The 17,660-nt window shown below is 37.3% G+C and overlaps 1 protein-coding gene and 1 pseudogene across 2 annotated transcripts; one reads left to right on the top strand and one right to left on the bottom strand.

Moving 5' to 3' along the window:
* Positions 1-1,968: 1,968 nt before the first annotated feature.
* On the top strand, positions 1,969-2,919 carry LOC306653421 (olfactory receptor 4F3/4F16/4F29; the record flags this gene model as incomplete). Its single annotated transcript, XM_079126425.1, has 1 exon — positions 1,969-2,919. The coding sequence occupies exon 1, from the start codon at positions 1,981-1,983 to the stop codon at positions 2,917-2,919; it is 939 nt and encodes a 312-aa protein (XP_078982551.1). The 5' UTR covers positions 1,969-1,980.
* Positions 2,920-11,755: 8,836 nt separating this feature from the next.
* Positions 11,756-13,081, bottom strand: LOC306653677 (lysosomal cobalamin transport escort protein LMBD1-like; annotated as a pseudogene). The gene is made up of 2 exons: positions 12,994-13,081; positions 11,756-12,912 (listed from the first exon to the last, which is right to left on the bottom strand). The product of its transcript is annotated as a lysosomal cobalamin transport escort protein LMBD1-like (transcript).
* Between the last annotated feature and the right edge of the window lie 4,579 nt (positions 13,082-17,660).

Raw genomic sequence — 17,660 nt, 5'->3', positions numbered from 1 at the left:
TTTGTTATGTCATATCATATCTTATGAAATAAGAATCATGGGACCTGGGTTCTGGTATCCATTCTGACAATCGTGTGAATTTTGGAGACTCAGTTTACTTTTCTGGTTCTCATGCTTTTCATGTGAATGGTGGTCAGCTTGGACAAAATGCTCTTTATACATTCCATGCTCATTTTCATCTTCTCACACTGGAGACATGTGTTTTCCCTCACCAGGACCTTAGCTATTTCTCAACAATGACTACATTCTCCTGCCTCCTTCCCAGTGATCATAATCTCTGCATGCTCACCCCATTAGTCCTGTGCCAACTCACCCTACTCACAAGGGCAGGACCTGTGGCTGTTCTTGCTCGTACCCTAGGCTATGGGTTTCTGGTCATGAAAAGTATACAGTGGAGCTTGTGGGCTCTTAGCTCAGGAAGTGACAGTGTAATGACTGTGTGTCGATGAGACTAGAGAGAGACTTGTGCTAGTGGTGCCGACAAGGATTGGAGGGAAGACGCTGTATGTGTCTCTGAGTTTGGGGGTCTGGGATGAATGATGCCGTCAGACAGGTGGCCCTTTGTGTGAGAAGTTCTAGAATTGTAACTGTAAACATCTAGACTGTCAGGATACCTGTTTTATTTGTACCTCAATAACTTCTAAAACAACCTTCATTTGGTGTTTACAGGAAGTGTTTTCTACTTTAGGAATATGATTGAGGTGAGTCTCCATCTGGATACAGAGAAACAAGACTTTTATTTGCTCATCCTCCACACATAAATATGATATGCATTAAAGGACAAAATCCAGTGTCGTCCTGTGCTTTAAAGTCAATAAGAAAACTTATGGAACCTTCTCAAAAGTGACTTATTAATATCTGAAATTCATCTCATTTTATAATAGCAAGTTTAAAGTATAAAACCCCTAATTTCCTTGAAGATAAAATACCTGTATCTGGATAAACTAGATAAAATAACTAGAATAATATCAAATGTCAGATCATTTACTATATGGACATACTGAATGCTTCACAAGGTGAGGAATGCCAAGGGACCTAAAAGTTGATACCAAGCAGAGGCCGAGACACAGAGGAATGAACACTAATAGCTCTTCTAAGTGCTAGTTCTCAATACCTTCATGTGCATCAACAGAGAGAAACTGAAGATCTATCCTGCATCTGCTTTAGGCTCTTTAGACATGTCTCAGCACAAACTCAGGTGAAATCCTACGGATGCACATTTATTAGGTTTGGAGAAAGCCTTGTATGATGGGTGGAGCAGGCTTCTTGTGAAATCTTACAGGATGTGACGCCATTGAAGGTTTTATAATAATGAAAGATTATGTTGAAATAGGGGACACTCGAGAGCAGTGAACATGAGAAAACATGTTTTTAAGAAGGTGAACGTCCACACACTTCCCCTGTTGTCCTATAGTTGAGGGCTCTCTACTTTCTCGTACCTTGGTCTCTATTCAGTCTCCATCTACAGCCTACCTTAATTCAGTCTCAATTCATGACTCAGGCACCTCCTATTCTGTGTGACGACCCCTCTGTTAAGCAGGATATTTTCCTCTTATTCAGACATTCTGTTAGAGAATTGTGAGTGTGAACTGGAGAAGGAAGGCAACTATGAGAATATGCATAAATGCAGTATGGAATACTTTGGAATTGAGAAATAGTCAATACCACAGGGATTTAAATACCTGATGAACATCATGTATAGTCATGAATCTTTTGGTTTTGCCTGATTTGTTAATCTGAGAATAGAACATTACAATGAGGGGGTTGGCGACATGTTTAAACCCTCTTGCAGCCCACACATTGTGATATCTTATTGATTTGAATTATTTTTGTATGTTTGAAAAACTGGATTATGCTATACTCTTCAATCACAATGAGAACTTTGTAATGATGTTAGCACATTATTATCCCTGTAATCACAATTTCCTCCTCATTTTCTTAATTCTTGTAAGTTTAGTTACAGCCCAGTTGGCTGGATCAATGGATGGAGGGAATCTCTCGGTGGTGTCCGAGTTTGTATTTCTGGGACTCACTCGTTCGTGGGAGATCCAGCTCCTCCTCCTGGTGTTCTCCTCTGTGCTCTATGTGGCAAGCATGACTGGCAACATCCTCATTGTGTTTTCTGTGACCACTGATCCTCACTTACACTCCCCTATGTACTTCCTGCTGGCGGGTCTCTCTTTCATTGACTTGGGAGCCTGCTCTGTCACTTCCCCCAAGATGATTTATGACCTTTTCAGGAAGCGCAAAATCATCTCCTTTGGAGGCTGCGTCACCCAGATCTTCTTCATTCATGTCATTGGTGGTGTGGAGATGGTGCTGCTCATGGCCATGGCCTTTGACAGATATGTGGCCATATGCAAGCCTCTGCACTACCTGACCATCATGAGCCCACGGAGGTGCATTTTGTTTCTGGTTACTGCCTGGGGCCTTGGCGTTATTCACTCACTGTTCCAACTGGCATTTCTTATTAATTTGCCCTTCTGTGGCCCTAATACACTGGACAGCTTTTACTGCGACCTCCCTCTGCTTCTCAGATTGGCCTGTGCAGACACCTACAAGTTGCAGTTCATGGTCACTGTCAACAGTGGGTTTATCTGTGTTGGCTCTTTCTTTATGCTTCTCATCTCCTATGTCTTCATCCTGTTCACTGTTCGGAAACACTCCTCAGGTGGTTCATCCAAGGCCCTCTCCACTCTCTCAGCTCACATCACTGTGGTCATTTTGTTCTTTGGTCCGACACTGTTTGTTTACACATGGCCACACTCTAATGCACAGATAGACAAATATCTTGCTATTTTTGATGCAGTTCTCACTCCTTTTCTGAATCCAGTCATTTACACATTCAGGAATAAAGACATGAAAGCAGCAATGAAGAGAATATGTAGACAGCTTGTGATTTATAGAAAGATCTCATAAAAGATATGATAAAACAGTCTCATTAACCATGATGCAACTTTGCTTTTCTTATTTTTACTATTTATTTATTTTAATTAAAAATCATAAATTTACATAGGGCAATATTGATTGATTCATTCTGTTATTTTTTTCCCTTCCCCCCTACCCGTCCCACCCCTCTTTTCCCTCTATATAGTCCTTCTTTCCTCCATTCTTACCACCCTCCTTATCCCTAACCCTAAACCTAACCATAACCCTAACGCTAACCCCTCCTACCTCCCCTTATATGCCCTCATCCGCTTATCAGTGAGATCATTCGTCCTTTAGTTTTTTGAGATTGGCTTATCTCACTTAGCATGATATCCTCCAATTTCATCCATTTGCCTGCAAAGGCCATAATTTTATCATTCTTCATGGCTGAGTAATATTCCATTGTATATATATATGCCACAGTTTCTTTATACATTCATCAACTGAAGGGCATCTAGGTTGGTTCCACAATCTGGCTATAGTGAATTGAGCAGCTATGAACATTGATGTGGCTGTATCTCTGTAGTATGCTGATTTTAAGTCCTTTGGGTATAGGCCAAGGAGTGGGATAGCTGGGTCAAATGGTGGTTCCATTCCAAGTTTTCTAAGGAATCTCCATACTGCTTTCCAGAGTGGCTGCACTAATTTGCAACCCCACCAGCAATGTATGAGTGTACCTTTTTCCCCACATCCTCTCCAACACCTATTGTTGCTTGTGTTCTTGATAATCATCATTCTAACTGGGGTGAGATGAAATCTTAGGGTAGTTTTGATTTGCATTTCTCTTATTACTAAAGATGTTGAACATTTTTTCATATATCTGTTGATTGCTTGTAGATCTTCTTCTGTGAAGTGTCTGTTCATTTCCTTAGCCCATTTGTTGATTGGAATATTTGTATTCTTGGTGTAGAGTTTTTTGAGTTCTTTATAGATTCTGGAAATTAGCACTCTATCTGAAGTATGAGTGGCAAAGTTATTCTCCCACTCTGTAGGCTCTCTCTTCACATTACTGATAGCTTTCTTTGCTGAGAGAAAGCTTTTAAGTTTGAATCTATCCCAGTGGTTGATTCTAGCTTTTATTTCTTGTGCTATGGGAGTCCTGTTAAGGAAGTCTGATCCTAAGCCAAGAAGTTGAAGGTTTGGACCTACTTTTTCTTCTATAAGATGCAGGGTCTCTGGTCTGATTCCGAGGTCACTGATCCATTTTGAGTTGAGTTTTGTGCAGGGTGAGAGATGGGGATTTAGTTTCATTCTGTTGCATATGGATTTCCAGTTTTCCCAGCACCATTTGTTGAAGAGGCTATCTTTTCTCCATTGCATATTTTTGGCACCTTTGTCTAGGATGATAAAATTGTATTTATTTGGGTTTGTGTCCATGTCCTCTATTCTGTACCATTGATCTACCTGTCTATTTTGGTACCAGTATCATGCCGTTTTTGTTACTATTGCTTTGCAATAGAGTTGAAGATCTGGTATTGCGATACCCCCTGCTTTGCTCTTTCTACTGAGGATTGCTGTAGCTATTCTAGGTTTCTTACTCTTCCAGATGAATTTCATAATTGCTTGCTCTATTTCTGTAAGGTACATCATTGGGATTTTAATTGGAATTGCATTGAATCTGTATAGCACCTTTGGTAGTATGGCCATTTTGACAATATTAATTCTTTCTATCCAAGAACATGGGAGATCTTTCCATCTTCTAAGGTTTTCTTTAATTTCTTTCTTTAGTGTTCTGTAGTTCTCATTGTAGAGGTCTTTCACCTCTTTTGTGAGATTGATTCCCAAGTATTTTATTCTTTTCAATACTATTATGAATGGGGTAGTTTTCCTAATTTCTTTTTCTGAAGATTCATCACTTATGTATAAGAATGCATTGGATTAATGAGCATTGATCTTGTAACCTGCTACTTTACTGAATTCACTTATGAGTTCTAAGAGTTTTCTGGTGGAATTTCCAGGTTCCTCTAAATATATAATCATGTCATCAGCGAACAGGGATAGTTTGAGTTCCTCTTTTCCAATTCGTATCCCTTTAATTTCTTTGGTTTGTCTAATTGCTCTGGGTAGAGTCTCAAGAACAATGTTGAATGGAAGTGGTGAAAGAGGGCATCCCTGCCTTGTTCAAGTTTTTAGGGGGAATGCTTTCAGTTTTTCACCATTTAGAATGATATTGGCCATGGGCTTAGCGTAGATGGCCTTTACAATGTTAAGGAATGTTCCCACTACCCCAATTTTCTCTAGTGTTTTGAGCATGAAGGGATGCTGTATTTTATCAAATGCTTTTTCTGCATCTATTGAAATAATCATGTGATTCTTAACTTTTAGTCTGTTGATATGGTGAATGACATTTATTGATTTCTGGATGTTAAACCAACCTTGCATCCCTGGGATAAAACCCACTTGATCGTGGTGCACTATCTTTTTAATATATTTTTGTATGAGATTTGCTAAAATTTTGTTGAGAATTTTTGCATCGATGTTCATTAAGGATATTGGCCTGAAATTTTCTTTCCTTGATGTGTCTCTGTCTGGTTTAGGTATCAGGGTGATATTGGCTTCATAGAATGAGTTTGCGAGGGTTCCCTCCTCTTCTATTTCATGGAATACTTTGAGAAGTATTGGAATGAGCTCTTCTTTAAAGGTTTTGTAGAACTTGGCTGAGAACCCACCTGATCCTGGACTTTTCTTTGTTGGTAGGCTTTTGATGACCTCTTCTATTTCATTACTTGAAATTGGTCTATTTAAATTGTGTATGTCCTCCTTGTTCAGTTTAGGTAATTCATATGTCTCTAGAAACTTGTTGATGTCTTCGAGGTTTTCTGTTTTGTTGGAGTATAGATTTTCAAAATAGCTTCTAATTACGTTTGGTATTTCACTCGTGTCTGTTGTGATATTTCCTTGTTCATTCCAAATTTTAGTAATTTGAGTTTTCTCCCTCTTTCTCTTTGTTAGTGTGGCTAAGGGTTTATCAATTTTGTTTATTTTTTCAAAGAACCAACTCTTTATTTTGTTAATTTTTCTGATTGTTTCTTTTGTTTCAATTTCATTGATTTCGGCTCGAATTTTAACTATTTTCTGTCTTCTACTACTTTTGGTGGTCTGCTCTTCTTTTTCTAGGGCTTTGAGCTGTAGTGTTAAGTCATTTATTTGTTGATTTCTACTTCTTTTGTTGAATGTGCCCCATGAAATAAATCTTCCTCTAAGTACTGCTTTCATAGTGTCCCAGAGATTTTGATATGATGTGTCTTTGTTCTTGTTTACTTCTAAGAATTTTTTAATTTCCCTCCTGATGTCTTCTGTTATCCATTCGTCGTATAATAGTGTATTATTTAATCTCCAGGTATTGGAGAAGTTTCTGTTTTTTATTCTGTCATTTATTTCTAATTTCAATCCATTATGATCTGATAGAGTACAAGGTAGTATCTCTATCTTCTTGTATTTGCTAACAGTAGCTTTGTGGCATGAGACATGGTCTATTTTAGAGAAGGATCCATGTGCTGCTGAGAAGAAAGTGTATTCGTTCTTTGTTGGATGGTATATTCTATATAAGTCAGTTAAGTCTAAATTGTTGATTGTGTTATTGAGATCTATGGTTTCTTCGTTGAATTTTTGTTTGGACGATCTATCCAGTGGTGAGAGAGGTGTGTTAAAATCGCCTAGTATTATTGTGTTGTGGTCTATTTGATTTCTGGAATTGAGAAGGATTTGTTTGACGTACATGGATGAGCCAATGTTCGGGGTATAGATATTTATGATTGTTATGTCTTGCTGATTTATGCTTCCCTTAAGCATTATGTAATGTCCTTCTTTATCCCTTCTGACTAGTTTTGGCTTGAAGTCCACATTATCTGAAATGAGGATGGATACTCCAGCTTTTTTGCCGAGTCCATGTGCATGGCATGTTTTTTCCCATCCTTTCACTTTTAGTCTATGGGTATTTCTTTCTATGAGATGAGTCTCTTGCAGGCAGTAAATTGTTGGATTTTTCTTTTTAATCCATTCTGCCAGCCTATGTCTTTTGATTGATGAGTTCAGGCCATTAACATTCAGGGTTATTATTGTGATATGATGTGTATTCCCAGTCATTTGACTCATTTTTGTTTTTTGACATGATTTGTTTTCCCCTTTATTTGGCTGTTCCTTTAGGCTAGTTCCTCCCGTTGCTGATTTGCATCGTTGTTTTTCATCTCTTCCTCTGGAATATTTTGCTGAGAATGTTCTGCAATGCCGGCTTTCTTTTTGTAAATTCCTTTAGCTTTTGTTTATCATGGAAGGATCTTATTTCATCGTCAAATCTGAAAGTAAGTTTTCCTGGGTATAAGATTCTTGGTTGGCATCCATTTTCTTTCAGGGCTTGGTCAATGTTGTTCTAGGCCCTTCTAGCTTTTAGGGTCTGGATTGAAAAATCTGCTGATATTCTTATTCATCTCCCCCTGAATGTAATCTGATTCTTTTCTCTCGCGGCCTTTAAAATTCTGTCTTTATTTTGTATGTTAGGTATTTTCATCATAATGTGCCTTGGTGTGGGTCTGTTGTAATTTTGTATATTTGGAGTCCTATAAGCCTCTTGTACTTGGTTTTCCATTTCATTCTTCAGATTTGGGAAATTTTCTGATATTATTTCATTGAATAGATTGTTCATTCCTTTGGTTTATTTCTCTAAGCCTTCCTCAATCCCAATAATTCTTAAATTTGGCCTTTTCATGGTATCTTATAATTCTTGTAGATTCTGTTCATGATTTCTTACCATCTTTTCTGTTTGGTCAACTTTGTTTTCAAGATTAAATATTTTGTCTTCACTATCTGTGGTTCTGTCTTCCAGGTGTTCTATCCTATTGGTTATGCTTTCTATGGAGTTTTTAACTTGGTTTATTGTTTCCTTCATTTCAAGGATTTCTGTTTTTTTTTTTTCAATATCTCTAACTCTTTATAAAAATGATCTCTTGCTTCCTGTATTTGCTCCTTTAACTGTTGATTGGTGCGATCATTTAATGCCTGCATTTGCTCTTTCATCTCCTCCTTCAATGCCTCCATTTGCTCTTTCATCTCCTCGTTTGCTTCCCTGATTGTTTTAATTATGTACATTCTGAACTCCCTTTCTGACATTTCTTCTGCTGTGCTGTCATTGGGTTTTATTGATATAGTATCTAGGTTTGTTTGGGACATTTTCTTCCCTTGTTTTCTCAAATTGGTCAGATGTCAGTGGGACTTTGTGATAGTGCAGAATTCTTCTATTGGCTTATAGTGTCCCTGTAGATTTCCAGTATATCACCTTCCTGCCTTCAGTAGCTTGAAGTCTTGGAGTAACTTGATAATGCAGTGCTTCGAAGGAAAGCTGCCCCGAGCCCGCTACTGGTTCCAGGACTTGGAGCTGGCTCTGTGTGGAAAGGTTCTCACCGTTCTCACTGGGGGGCCTGCTCTGAGAAGCTAGCCTGGAAAGGTGCTTCCCGCCAGAGGGGGCCGGGCTGTGGGCTGCTTTGGGAAGTCCCTGGCTGCCCTGTCCTGGTCCCTGAAGCAACCTGCAGGCAAGAACTTGCCGCCCTGGTTCAGGGACTTGATGCTTGGTTCTGTGCAGAAAGGCTCTCACTGGGTGGCCTGCTCTGAGATGCTGGAGGATCTGGCCCTGTGGGAGGAGCCCATGCCCGAGTGTGCAGAGCTGCCTGGGTAGGACTCTAGCTCCCCTACCCTACTCTAATAAGCCACCCGAATCCGGGCCTGCTGCCCGAGTAGCGCTTCACTGGGTGGGGGAGACTCACCCCGTTTCTCTATTTTAGTCCGAGTCTCTCAATGCCTCACCTTCTTGAATCCTGGGTTCTGGAGCGACTGGAGATTCAGTCACCCTCTAGTCCGCCATCTTGGATCACCCCGTGGAAAAAAACTGCATTTCTTTTCTTGATATTTTAGATTCTGGGAAGTCGAGACAGAAAATATTGATTGGAATGTTATTAGTAGCATAATTATTATCTGATGAATATATCTATTTCTTTTGAATAATGTATCATAAATACAGTGTATCCATTCATCTACTTTGTTCCTTTTAATTTCTTTTGGCAATATTTCCAAGTATTTGGTTCACAGATCTTTCATATTAAAAATTATTTCATATTTTTGATGTACTTTTAAATAATATTGACTTTCATTTCAATTTATGATTGTTAGTTTTGAGTATATAGAAGTGTAATAGATTTTTGTTTAACTTTATACCCTGTAAACTTACAAAACTTCATTGTTAGTCTCTTTATAGATCATATAGGATTTTATTTACAGATGGTAATGTCAGTGAATTAATATATTTTCAAATTCTAATGTAGATTTATTTTACTATTGTTGGTTTATTGCACTTGTTAGATCATACAGTACAATGAGGAATAGAAGTAGTTAGAAAACTATTCAGTCTTTTGGCATTAAGTATGATGCTAATTATAGTTTTTTCCTTTGGTTCTCTAACAGGCTGAAAAACTTTTTAATTTACTTTTTTTGAAAGATTTTTAAAACAGGAATGAATGCTGAATTTTGTAATATGCTTTCTTTGTTTTGAATATCAGGTTAATACTGAACTTTTATAATGAGTCTGGAAGTATTTGCTTCTCCTAAATTTTCTGCTAGAGTGCTGGAGAATGGATGTGACTTATTCCTTAAATGGGAAAGCACTTAAATATTTTTTTCCAAGTTACTCTTAAGCAAATCTGGACAAAGGTGATAGATAAACTTTGATACGTGTAGCCTGCCCCCTGGTGGTGATTCCTGGGAGCTTCCTTATTTTAACAAGCAGGTGTAAAATTTGCCTCCATGAGTAAGAGGTGTGTAAGAATGCTTTTTGAAAGACAGAAGATAAAGTGTATGGGGGAATCTAATGTATGGAATAAGATGTTGGTGGAATGATGTCAATAACAATGAGTGCAAGAATATTAATAACCTACTGACATATCCTTAAATGTGGATGCTTTTAGTGGTGAGGATGGGAACCACAGCTACTAGCATTATTTATTTTGCTGGATACTCAGTTATGTTAGATGTCTTTTTTTTCCTTCACGGTGCTGGGGATCAAACTCAGGACTTCACAAACATAGAGATGTTAGATGTCTTGCAATGTAAGGAACAGTTCAATAAATAATTTTCCCTGAGGTAAATGCCAATATTACTAGGAGATCACACCATCTATAAAAGAGTTTCATTTTTTCTTTCTCTGTTAGTTGGTCAGAGGATTCTCCCATGAGGTTCTGGGCATAGTAGTGAGGGAAGGTAATGCAGTGGGATCATGAACATGCCGATCAATTGTTAATGAAACTTATGTCTTCAGGATCTCTTCCAGTCCAATCTTGTATGTACCACTTCAATATGATCATGGAACGCTACAGTACACACTCAACTTTATAACTTAGCAAGTCACAATACCAAATTAATGTTGGGAAGCTCAGGATGCATGGTATGTTGCTGGCCCTTATTTAAGTGTCCAGTCTATTAGGGTCCAGCATTAAGCCAATAGTTCTTAAAAGTAGATTTGGTATCTGCCAAAGAAGGCAGGTTTGCTAAGACTGAAAAAAAGTCTGGAGTCATGATTCAGTCTTAGGACTCCTCTAACAAAGTCCTAGAGCAGGCTCCATGCCACAGATGCTTTTTAGTGTCTCCTGGGCCACGTGAAACAAGTGTCAGGGCAACTTTCAAGGCAGTCGGAAGCAGGGAAGAGCCTTCTCTGGTTTGGGCTTTATTCAAAACTGGAAATATTTTGAGTCACTTGGTAACTAGATTGGAATACTATGCCAAAATGAAGTGCTTTTTGCTTCCAAAGTATTAAGTGGCCCAGAAAATTGTGCCTCTTAGTGGTTGATGTGATGGTAGAAAATACAGCAACTTGTCCTTCACTTTGTAGGAGACCTCTTGACTTGTCCAAGACCACTACTCTAGAAATTTCACTGAGGTGACAGGCCCCTGAATATTTTTGAGATTCATTTTTCACTCTTTGATATGTGTGTGTGTGTGTGTGTGTGTGTGTGTGTGTGTGTCTTAGCCAGATATTTAGAGTGGTTACTATATATTGCTTGGCAGACCAATTGATATATTAGCAATACAACAAATGATTGAGGGGTTCTTTGGAATGGAGTAGTAACTAAGTTCACTGCAGATTAGATTATGACATAGGACTTGGATCCTAAGATAGGACAGCAAAGCGTTATTTTTGGTTCTGACGGCTGAAAATAAGTGTTTATAGTGATCTTTACTAGCAGGAATAGGGGAAAGAACATTTGCCAGGTTAATAGTAACAAACTAGGCATCAAGGAGATTAAATACATCTGGGACCAAAGCTGCAATTAAGTCAGCACTTGTTCAACTGTCTTTCTATGAGATTCATTTGTCTTCTTCACATGCCACTGGGTGATGTGAATAAGGACATGGTAGAAATTACCCACTATATATCTTTTTTTTTTTTTAAACAACCACAAGTGATTTGTTATTATTTTAAAAAAGAAACAAAAGGGAATATAAATTCTGGAAGATTTTTAAATCAATTTAACACTATTATACATTTAAAGAAAAAAATTTTCCCACAAACATTCCCTCACAAAGCTAGTAGTTTCATATTTACACAGTATTATTTTAGCACTTTTAAATGTTAATCTGAGATTCAATAATGTAACTTCAGAAACATAAAAAATATAGTTCCCTTTAATGGCTCTGCTTCCATTTTTGATAGAAGCTGGTTTACCCTAATGTATAACTTTAAAACTTTAAAAATGCATAACAAATATTCAGTCAACTTTATAAAACCATTAAGACAGAAGGCTGTCAAACAGACTAGGGGCCTCATCACTTAGGTCTGAATCTTCACCTACTCTTTCCCTTTACAACTGGGTACAATTAATGCAATCAAGAATACCCTGAGAGAGGCCCAATTACCAAAACAGCATCAGCACTGAAGACTCAGAACTTGGGAAGGAATGGGTGTGTCTGGGTGACAGGATACTGATCTTCAGGGGCATCTGCATCACATCTCTTTGGCACAGAGCGTCGTGGGAAGTTACATTGCTTTCTATTAAGTAATTTGGCTTCAATAGATAACACACTGGGAAGGGAGATTATAAATCAAGTAGCTAGTATGAAGGACAGTAAGCAGAAGTATTATACTGAGAAATGAGGGTGCTTGTGGCCCACTTCTATCTCTTCTGATTTTATAATTAAAAAGAACCATCTGCCAACATTTCTAATCCCTGCCATTGAAACAAAAATAAAGTACACAATAATAATTGTTATAAGAATATAATCAAGAGGGAAAACTAGTAAAGACAAAAGCATATTCAGTGGATTACTTGGGTGTGCTCCAAAAACTATGAAACCAGAATCTCTTCCAATTGGATGAAAAGCTTTATTTAAATTTGACAGGAAGAGCAAAGTTACAAACAGCAAGGCAACCAAGATGAAAAATATTTCAGGGAACACAGCACCACAAAATTTCGTTCACCAGCTGTTTTCAATGAACTCTAAGTGCCTCTCTTTTCTACCTGATGGCAAGCTTTCTTCAAATTGCTTTTGAATCCCATGTTGGCAAAGGTCGACCAGCTTTATTTTTTGGTTTAATGTTCTGAATATGTTGCTCCACTTCTTCATTGCCTTCTAAGGGTTTGTGAGCAGCTGCTTCTAGTGCCTTTTATTAGATTTAAATGTAATGCTGACGTGCCGTAGGCCTTGTAAGTTATAGCTGCCGACATTACAATCTGGGTCAGAGAACTATGGGGCCTGGCGGCGCAGCTAACCCACGACTCCTTCCAAGGTTCCAACAGGAACTTCACTCTTCCCCACGCTGCAGAATTTCTGTTATTGGGGGCATTCAGTGGAACAGAACCATCAACTAACAGAAGCACACAAATCACAGCGGATCCCAAAGTGCGATTGAGTGCTGTTTTCATTTGAGCACGTTTACTAGTACTATCATCATCCTTTCTCCATAGTAGAAGCAGACGAAAGGAGTACTGAAGAACACACGGAACCCTGCAACGGAACACAAGGGGTTTCAGAGGTCTCAGTCCGTGGAGGGCAGGCCCCACTCCCGGGGCTCCAGCTGAGGCAAACCTTCAGGAGGAAGGGTGCCATGCAGGGAAGCAGCTGGCGGCGTGCCGCAGGAAGCCCGGGAGGCCCGCCGTGCCTCTTTCAAGTTCATTGCTCTCTGCAATTGCTCCAGGAATTTGAGATTGTGTCTGGTTTACTCTTTGGGGTGTAGAGGCAGTTCTCTTGGCTTAGACAAGGTCGCTGGTAAAGTAAAACTCCTCTATCTTCTGAGTCAGAAAAAAACATGCAGGGACTCTGTCATTTTCTGAGTATGCGAAAAAGGATGGCAGCGGCTCTGGGATACCTGTCTTCACAAATTAGTATAAATTCAGAGCCAGAGTTGAGTAATTCTCTAAAATTCGGGTTAGTTTTCCTTCCTCAGTGTACAAACACCCTGGTAAGTGATCATGACTTTGACGAAAGTTTTGAGAACTGTTTATGCTGTATTTTATTTTATTTTTAGGGGGGAGTCCTTTATTAAGGTACTTTTTCCAACGAGACCCAGTCTCATTTAAAAAAAACAAAACAAACAAACAAAAAAAAAACCAAAAAAAAACCCAATTAATTGACCCATAATAATTGTATATATTTATGGAATATAATATAAAGTTTTGATATATTGTGAAATGATTAAATCAAGCTAATCAAAATACATCACATATTCATCTTTTTTAGTGGCGAAATATTTAAAATATACTCTTTTAGTCATTTTGAAATACACAAGACACTGTTCTGTTCCTCTTGTCTAACTGAAACTGTGCTCTTTGATCTATGCCTCTCCTTTCCTTATCCTCCAGTCTCTGGTAACTGCCTCTCTACTCTCCAATTCTATGAGTTGATTTTTTAGATTCCAAACATAGATGAGACCATGTGGTGTTTGTCTTCTGTACTTTTACTTCCTGCCCTTTTAGATTCATCCACATTGTTGCAAATATCAGGATTTCCTTCTTTTTTAAGGGTAGCTAGTGTTCCTTTGTGTTTATATACCATTTCCTTTTATCTGTCATCAACTGATAGACATTTAGGCTGATTTCATATCATGGATATTGTGAAAAAATCTGTAATGAATATGGGAACACAAATATCTCTTTGAAAATTCTGTGTCTTACCCTTTGGATACATACCAGAAATGAGGTTATTGTATTTTATGCTAGTTCTACTTTTAGTTTTCTGAGGAAACCTTATACACGTTTCCAGATTGGTTGTTCTAATTTACATTCCTACCAACCAGAAGTGCACAAGGTTTTTTTTCCCCCAATGTCCTCACCAGCATTTTTCTTTTGTCTTTGTGATAATAGCCATTATACCAGGTGTGAGATGGGGGTCTCATTATAGTTTTTTTTTTTTTTCAAGAAATAATAAGAAATTATATTAGAGGATCTGTCAATACCTGGAATGAAAGGAAGAACAAGAAAAGAATGGAGACCAGATTCTCTACAAAGGGAAATATTTAACACATCGACAATGTATACATGCTATTAAAATTAAATTCCAGGTAGTAGACTGATTTTATTAGTTATGCATTTTTTGTGTGTGTGTGTGTGTGGGGGGGGGGGTTGAACCGAGGGCTTTGTTCATTCTAGGCAAGCACTCTCCCAATTAAGCTATACCCCCAGCCCACCTTCACTCCAATTCTTCACCTTTTCCTGCATCTACACAACTTGTCATGAAACTTTGTAATAGATACTGAGATCCTTCTTTTAAAATTACTGTATCAAGTCATAACAACATATAATATAAAATAAAATCTACCTGTTTTTAAGTGCATCATCTGATAAGCATAATAAATGTATACAGCTGTATTATCACCACCACAATTCAAATATAGAACATTTCCATTGCCTTAAAAAGTATCCTTATGCCCCAATCTCATTTTACCATCTCCAGCCTCAGGCAATGACTACTCTGGTTCATGTTACTATAGCTTTGCTTTTTCTAGAATTTCATATAAATAGACATACAGCCTATAGTCTTCTACATCTGGCTTCTTTCTCACTTAGAATGCTTCTGAGACTCACCATGCTGCATGATTCACTTCTTTTTTTTAAAAATTGGTTCTAATGAGTTATACATGACAGTAGAAAGCACTTCATCACATCATACATAAGTAGAGTATGACTTCTCATTTTTCTGGTAGTACATGATATAGAATCACTGTGGTCAAGTAGTCATATATGCACATAGGGTAATAATGTCCTATTCATTCCACTATCTTTCTACCCCCATACCCCCTCCCCTCCCTTCACTTCCCTCTGCCTAATCCACAGTATTGATACTTAACTGATGATGAACATTTTTCCATATACCTGTTGCTCATTTGTATGTTTTCTTTTGAGAACCATATATTTAGATTCTTTGCCCATTTTTGATTGGATTATTTGTTTCCTTGCTATTGAGCATGTTTCTTACATATTTTTAGGTATTAGCCTTTTATCAGATGCATTATTTGCAAATGATTTCTTTTAGACAGTGGGTTATCTCTTCACTCTGTTGTTTCCTTTGCTGTGCAAAACCTTTTAGTTTGATGAAATTTTGTTTTTGCTTTTGTTGTCTGTGCTTTTGGGTTCATATTCAGGAAAGCATCATCAAAAAATATTGTGGTATTTCTGCTATGCATTCATCTAGGAGCTTTATAGTTTCAGGGCTTGCATTTAGGTCTTTAATCCATTTTGAGTTTATTTCTGTATCTAGTAAGAGTTAAGAATCCAATTTTATTCTCCTTTTCCATTTATTCCACCACCATTTGTGGGTGAGACTATCTTTTCTCCACTGTGTATTCTTGGTATCTTTGTCCAAAATTGACAGTGTGAGTTTATGTCTGAATTCTCTGTTGTTTGATTTATCTTATCTTTCATTGGTTGATTTTTCTGTTTTCGTGCCAGTATCATACCAGTTTGACTTTATAATAAATTTGAGATAATTCGTCTTGTTTTGTTCTTTTTGCTTGAGATTCCTTTGGTTCTTAAGGGTTTTTGTTGAAGAATGATACTGAAAATTTGATAGATATTTCACTGAAACTGTATTTGGTAATATGGACATACTAAGAATATTAATTCTTCTTAATCATACTCATGGAATATCTTACTATTTATTTGGGTTGTCTAAAATTTCTTAAATCAATGTTTTGTATTTTTTGGTGTACAGATTTTCACTCCTTTGGTTAAATTTACTCCTAAATATTTTTTTATGTTATTGTGAAAGATAATAATTTCCTAAATTCTTTTTTCAGATAGTTCATTGTTAGTGTAAAGAAATGTTACTTGTTTTGTATGTTGCTTTTGAATTCTGCAGCCTTATTGAATTTGTTTATGAGTTCTAACATTTTATTATTGTGGTTGGAGATAGGGGTTTTCTAAACTTAAGATCATGTAATCGACAAGCTGACACTTTCTTCTTGCTTTATGACTTGAAGTCTTTTATGTATTTCTCTTATTTAATTGCTGTAGTACTATGTTTAAAAGAAATGGGGAGAGGGGCACCCCTCTCTTACCCTTGTCTTGTTCCTGATTTAGAGAACAAGCTTTCAGCTTTCACCAGTGGTTAGCCATGGACTTGTCATATGTAGACTTTAAGTATTATAGCACATTCCTTCTATGCATAATTTGTTGAGAGGATGTTGAATTTTGTCAAATGCTTTTCCTGCATTTATTGGAGATAAGCATATATATATATATATATATAATTTGTCTTTCACTTTGCAAATATGGTGAATCACATTTATCAATTTGCACACATTGAACTTTGTATCACAGGGATAATAAATAGAGCACAGCAAAATAATAATAGGGATTTTATTTTGGTACTGGGGATTAAACCCAGGACTATTTAACCACTCAGTCACATCCCCAGCCCTTTTTTTGTATTTTATTTAGAGTCAGGGTCTCACTAAGTTGCTTAGGGTTTGCTAAGTTGCTGAGGCTGAACTTGAACTTGAACTCATGATCCTCCTGCCTTAGCCTCCTGAGCTGCTGGGATTATTGGTGTGTACCACCATGCCTGACTCAATAATAGGGAATTTTAATATCCCATTTTCAATAATGACATATCATGTGGACAGAAAATCAGTTAAGAAAACTGGATTTCAAAATGGACCTCACAGAACTGTACAGAACATTTCTTTCAACATCAACAGAATGCATTTTTTTTTTTCCACAAGAGCACAGAGGATATTTTCCAGGGTAGATCACAAGTTGTGATACAAACAAGTCTAAACAAATATAAGAAGCTTGAAATCATAGCCTGTAACTCTCCAACCATCATAATATAAAACTAGAGATTAATATTGGGAGAAATCATGAAAAATTTACAAATATGCTTCTGGACAACTATTATATAAAAAAAGAAATTAGAAGGAAAATTAAAAAAAATTGATGTAAATGAAAATAGAACCAAAGTATCAAAATATATGGGATGCAACAAAAGTGGCATCAGATTTTACACCCACAAAAATGCTTGATTAGACATAATAACAGATACAACACATTTCAAGGCTAAAAGCATTACTGCTTTAGTCTCCAAACCACATGGTGGTGATACAAAGCTGTATAAACCCCTAGATACGCCTTTATTTCTTGCTCTCTTGCATGTGTTTATGTTCTTTCTTTTTGTTTGGAAAGCTCACACAAGTCATTCCTTTTGCTCACTTTCAAGATTCACCTTCCATTGCCCTTGGAAGACTTTCCAGAACCCAT

Source organism: Sciurus vulgaris, assembly GCF_902686455.1.
Source record: "Sciurus vulgaris genome assembly, chromosome: 2".
In the NCBI taxonomy this organism is placed as follows: Eukaryota; Metazoa; Chordata; class Mammalia; order Rodentia; family Sciuridae; genus Sciurus; species Sciurus vulgaris.
The sequence above is the reverse complement of the archived record's forward strand: the minus strand, read 5'-3'. Positions and strand labels throughout refer to the sequence as shown.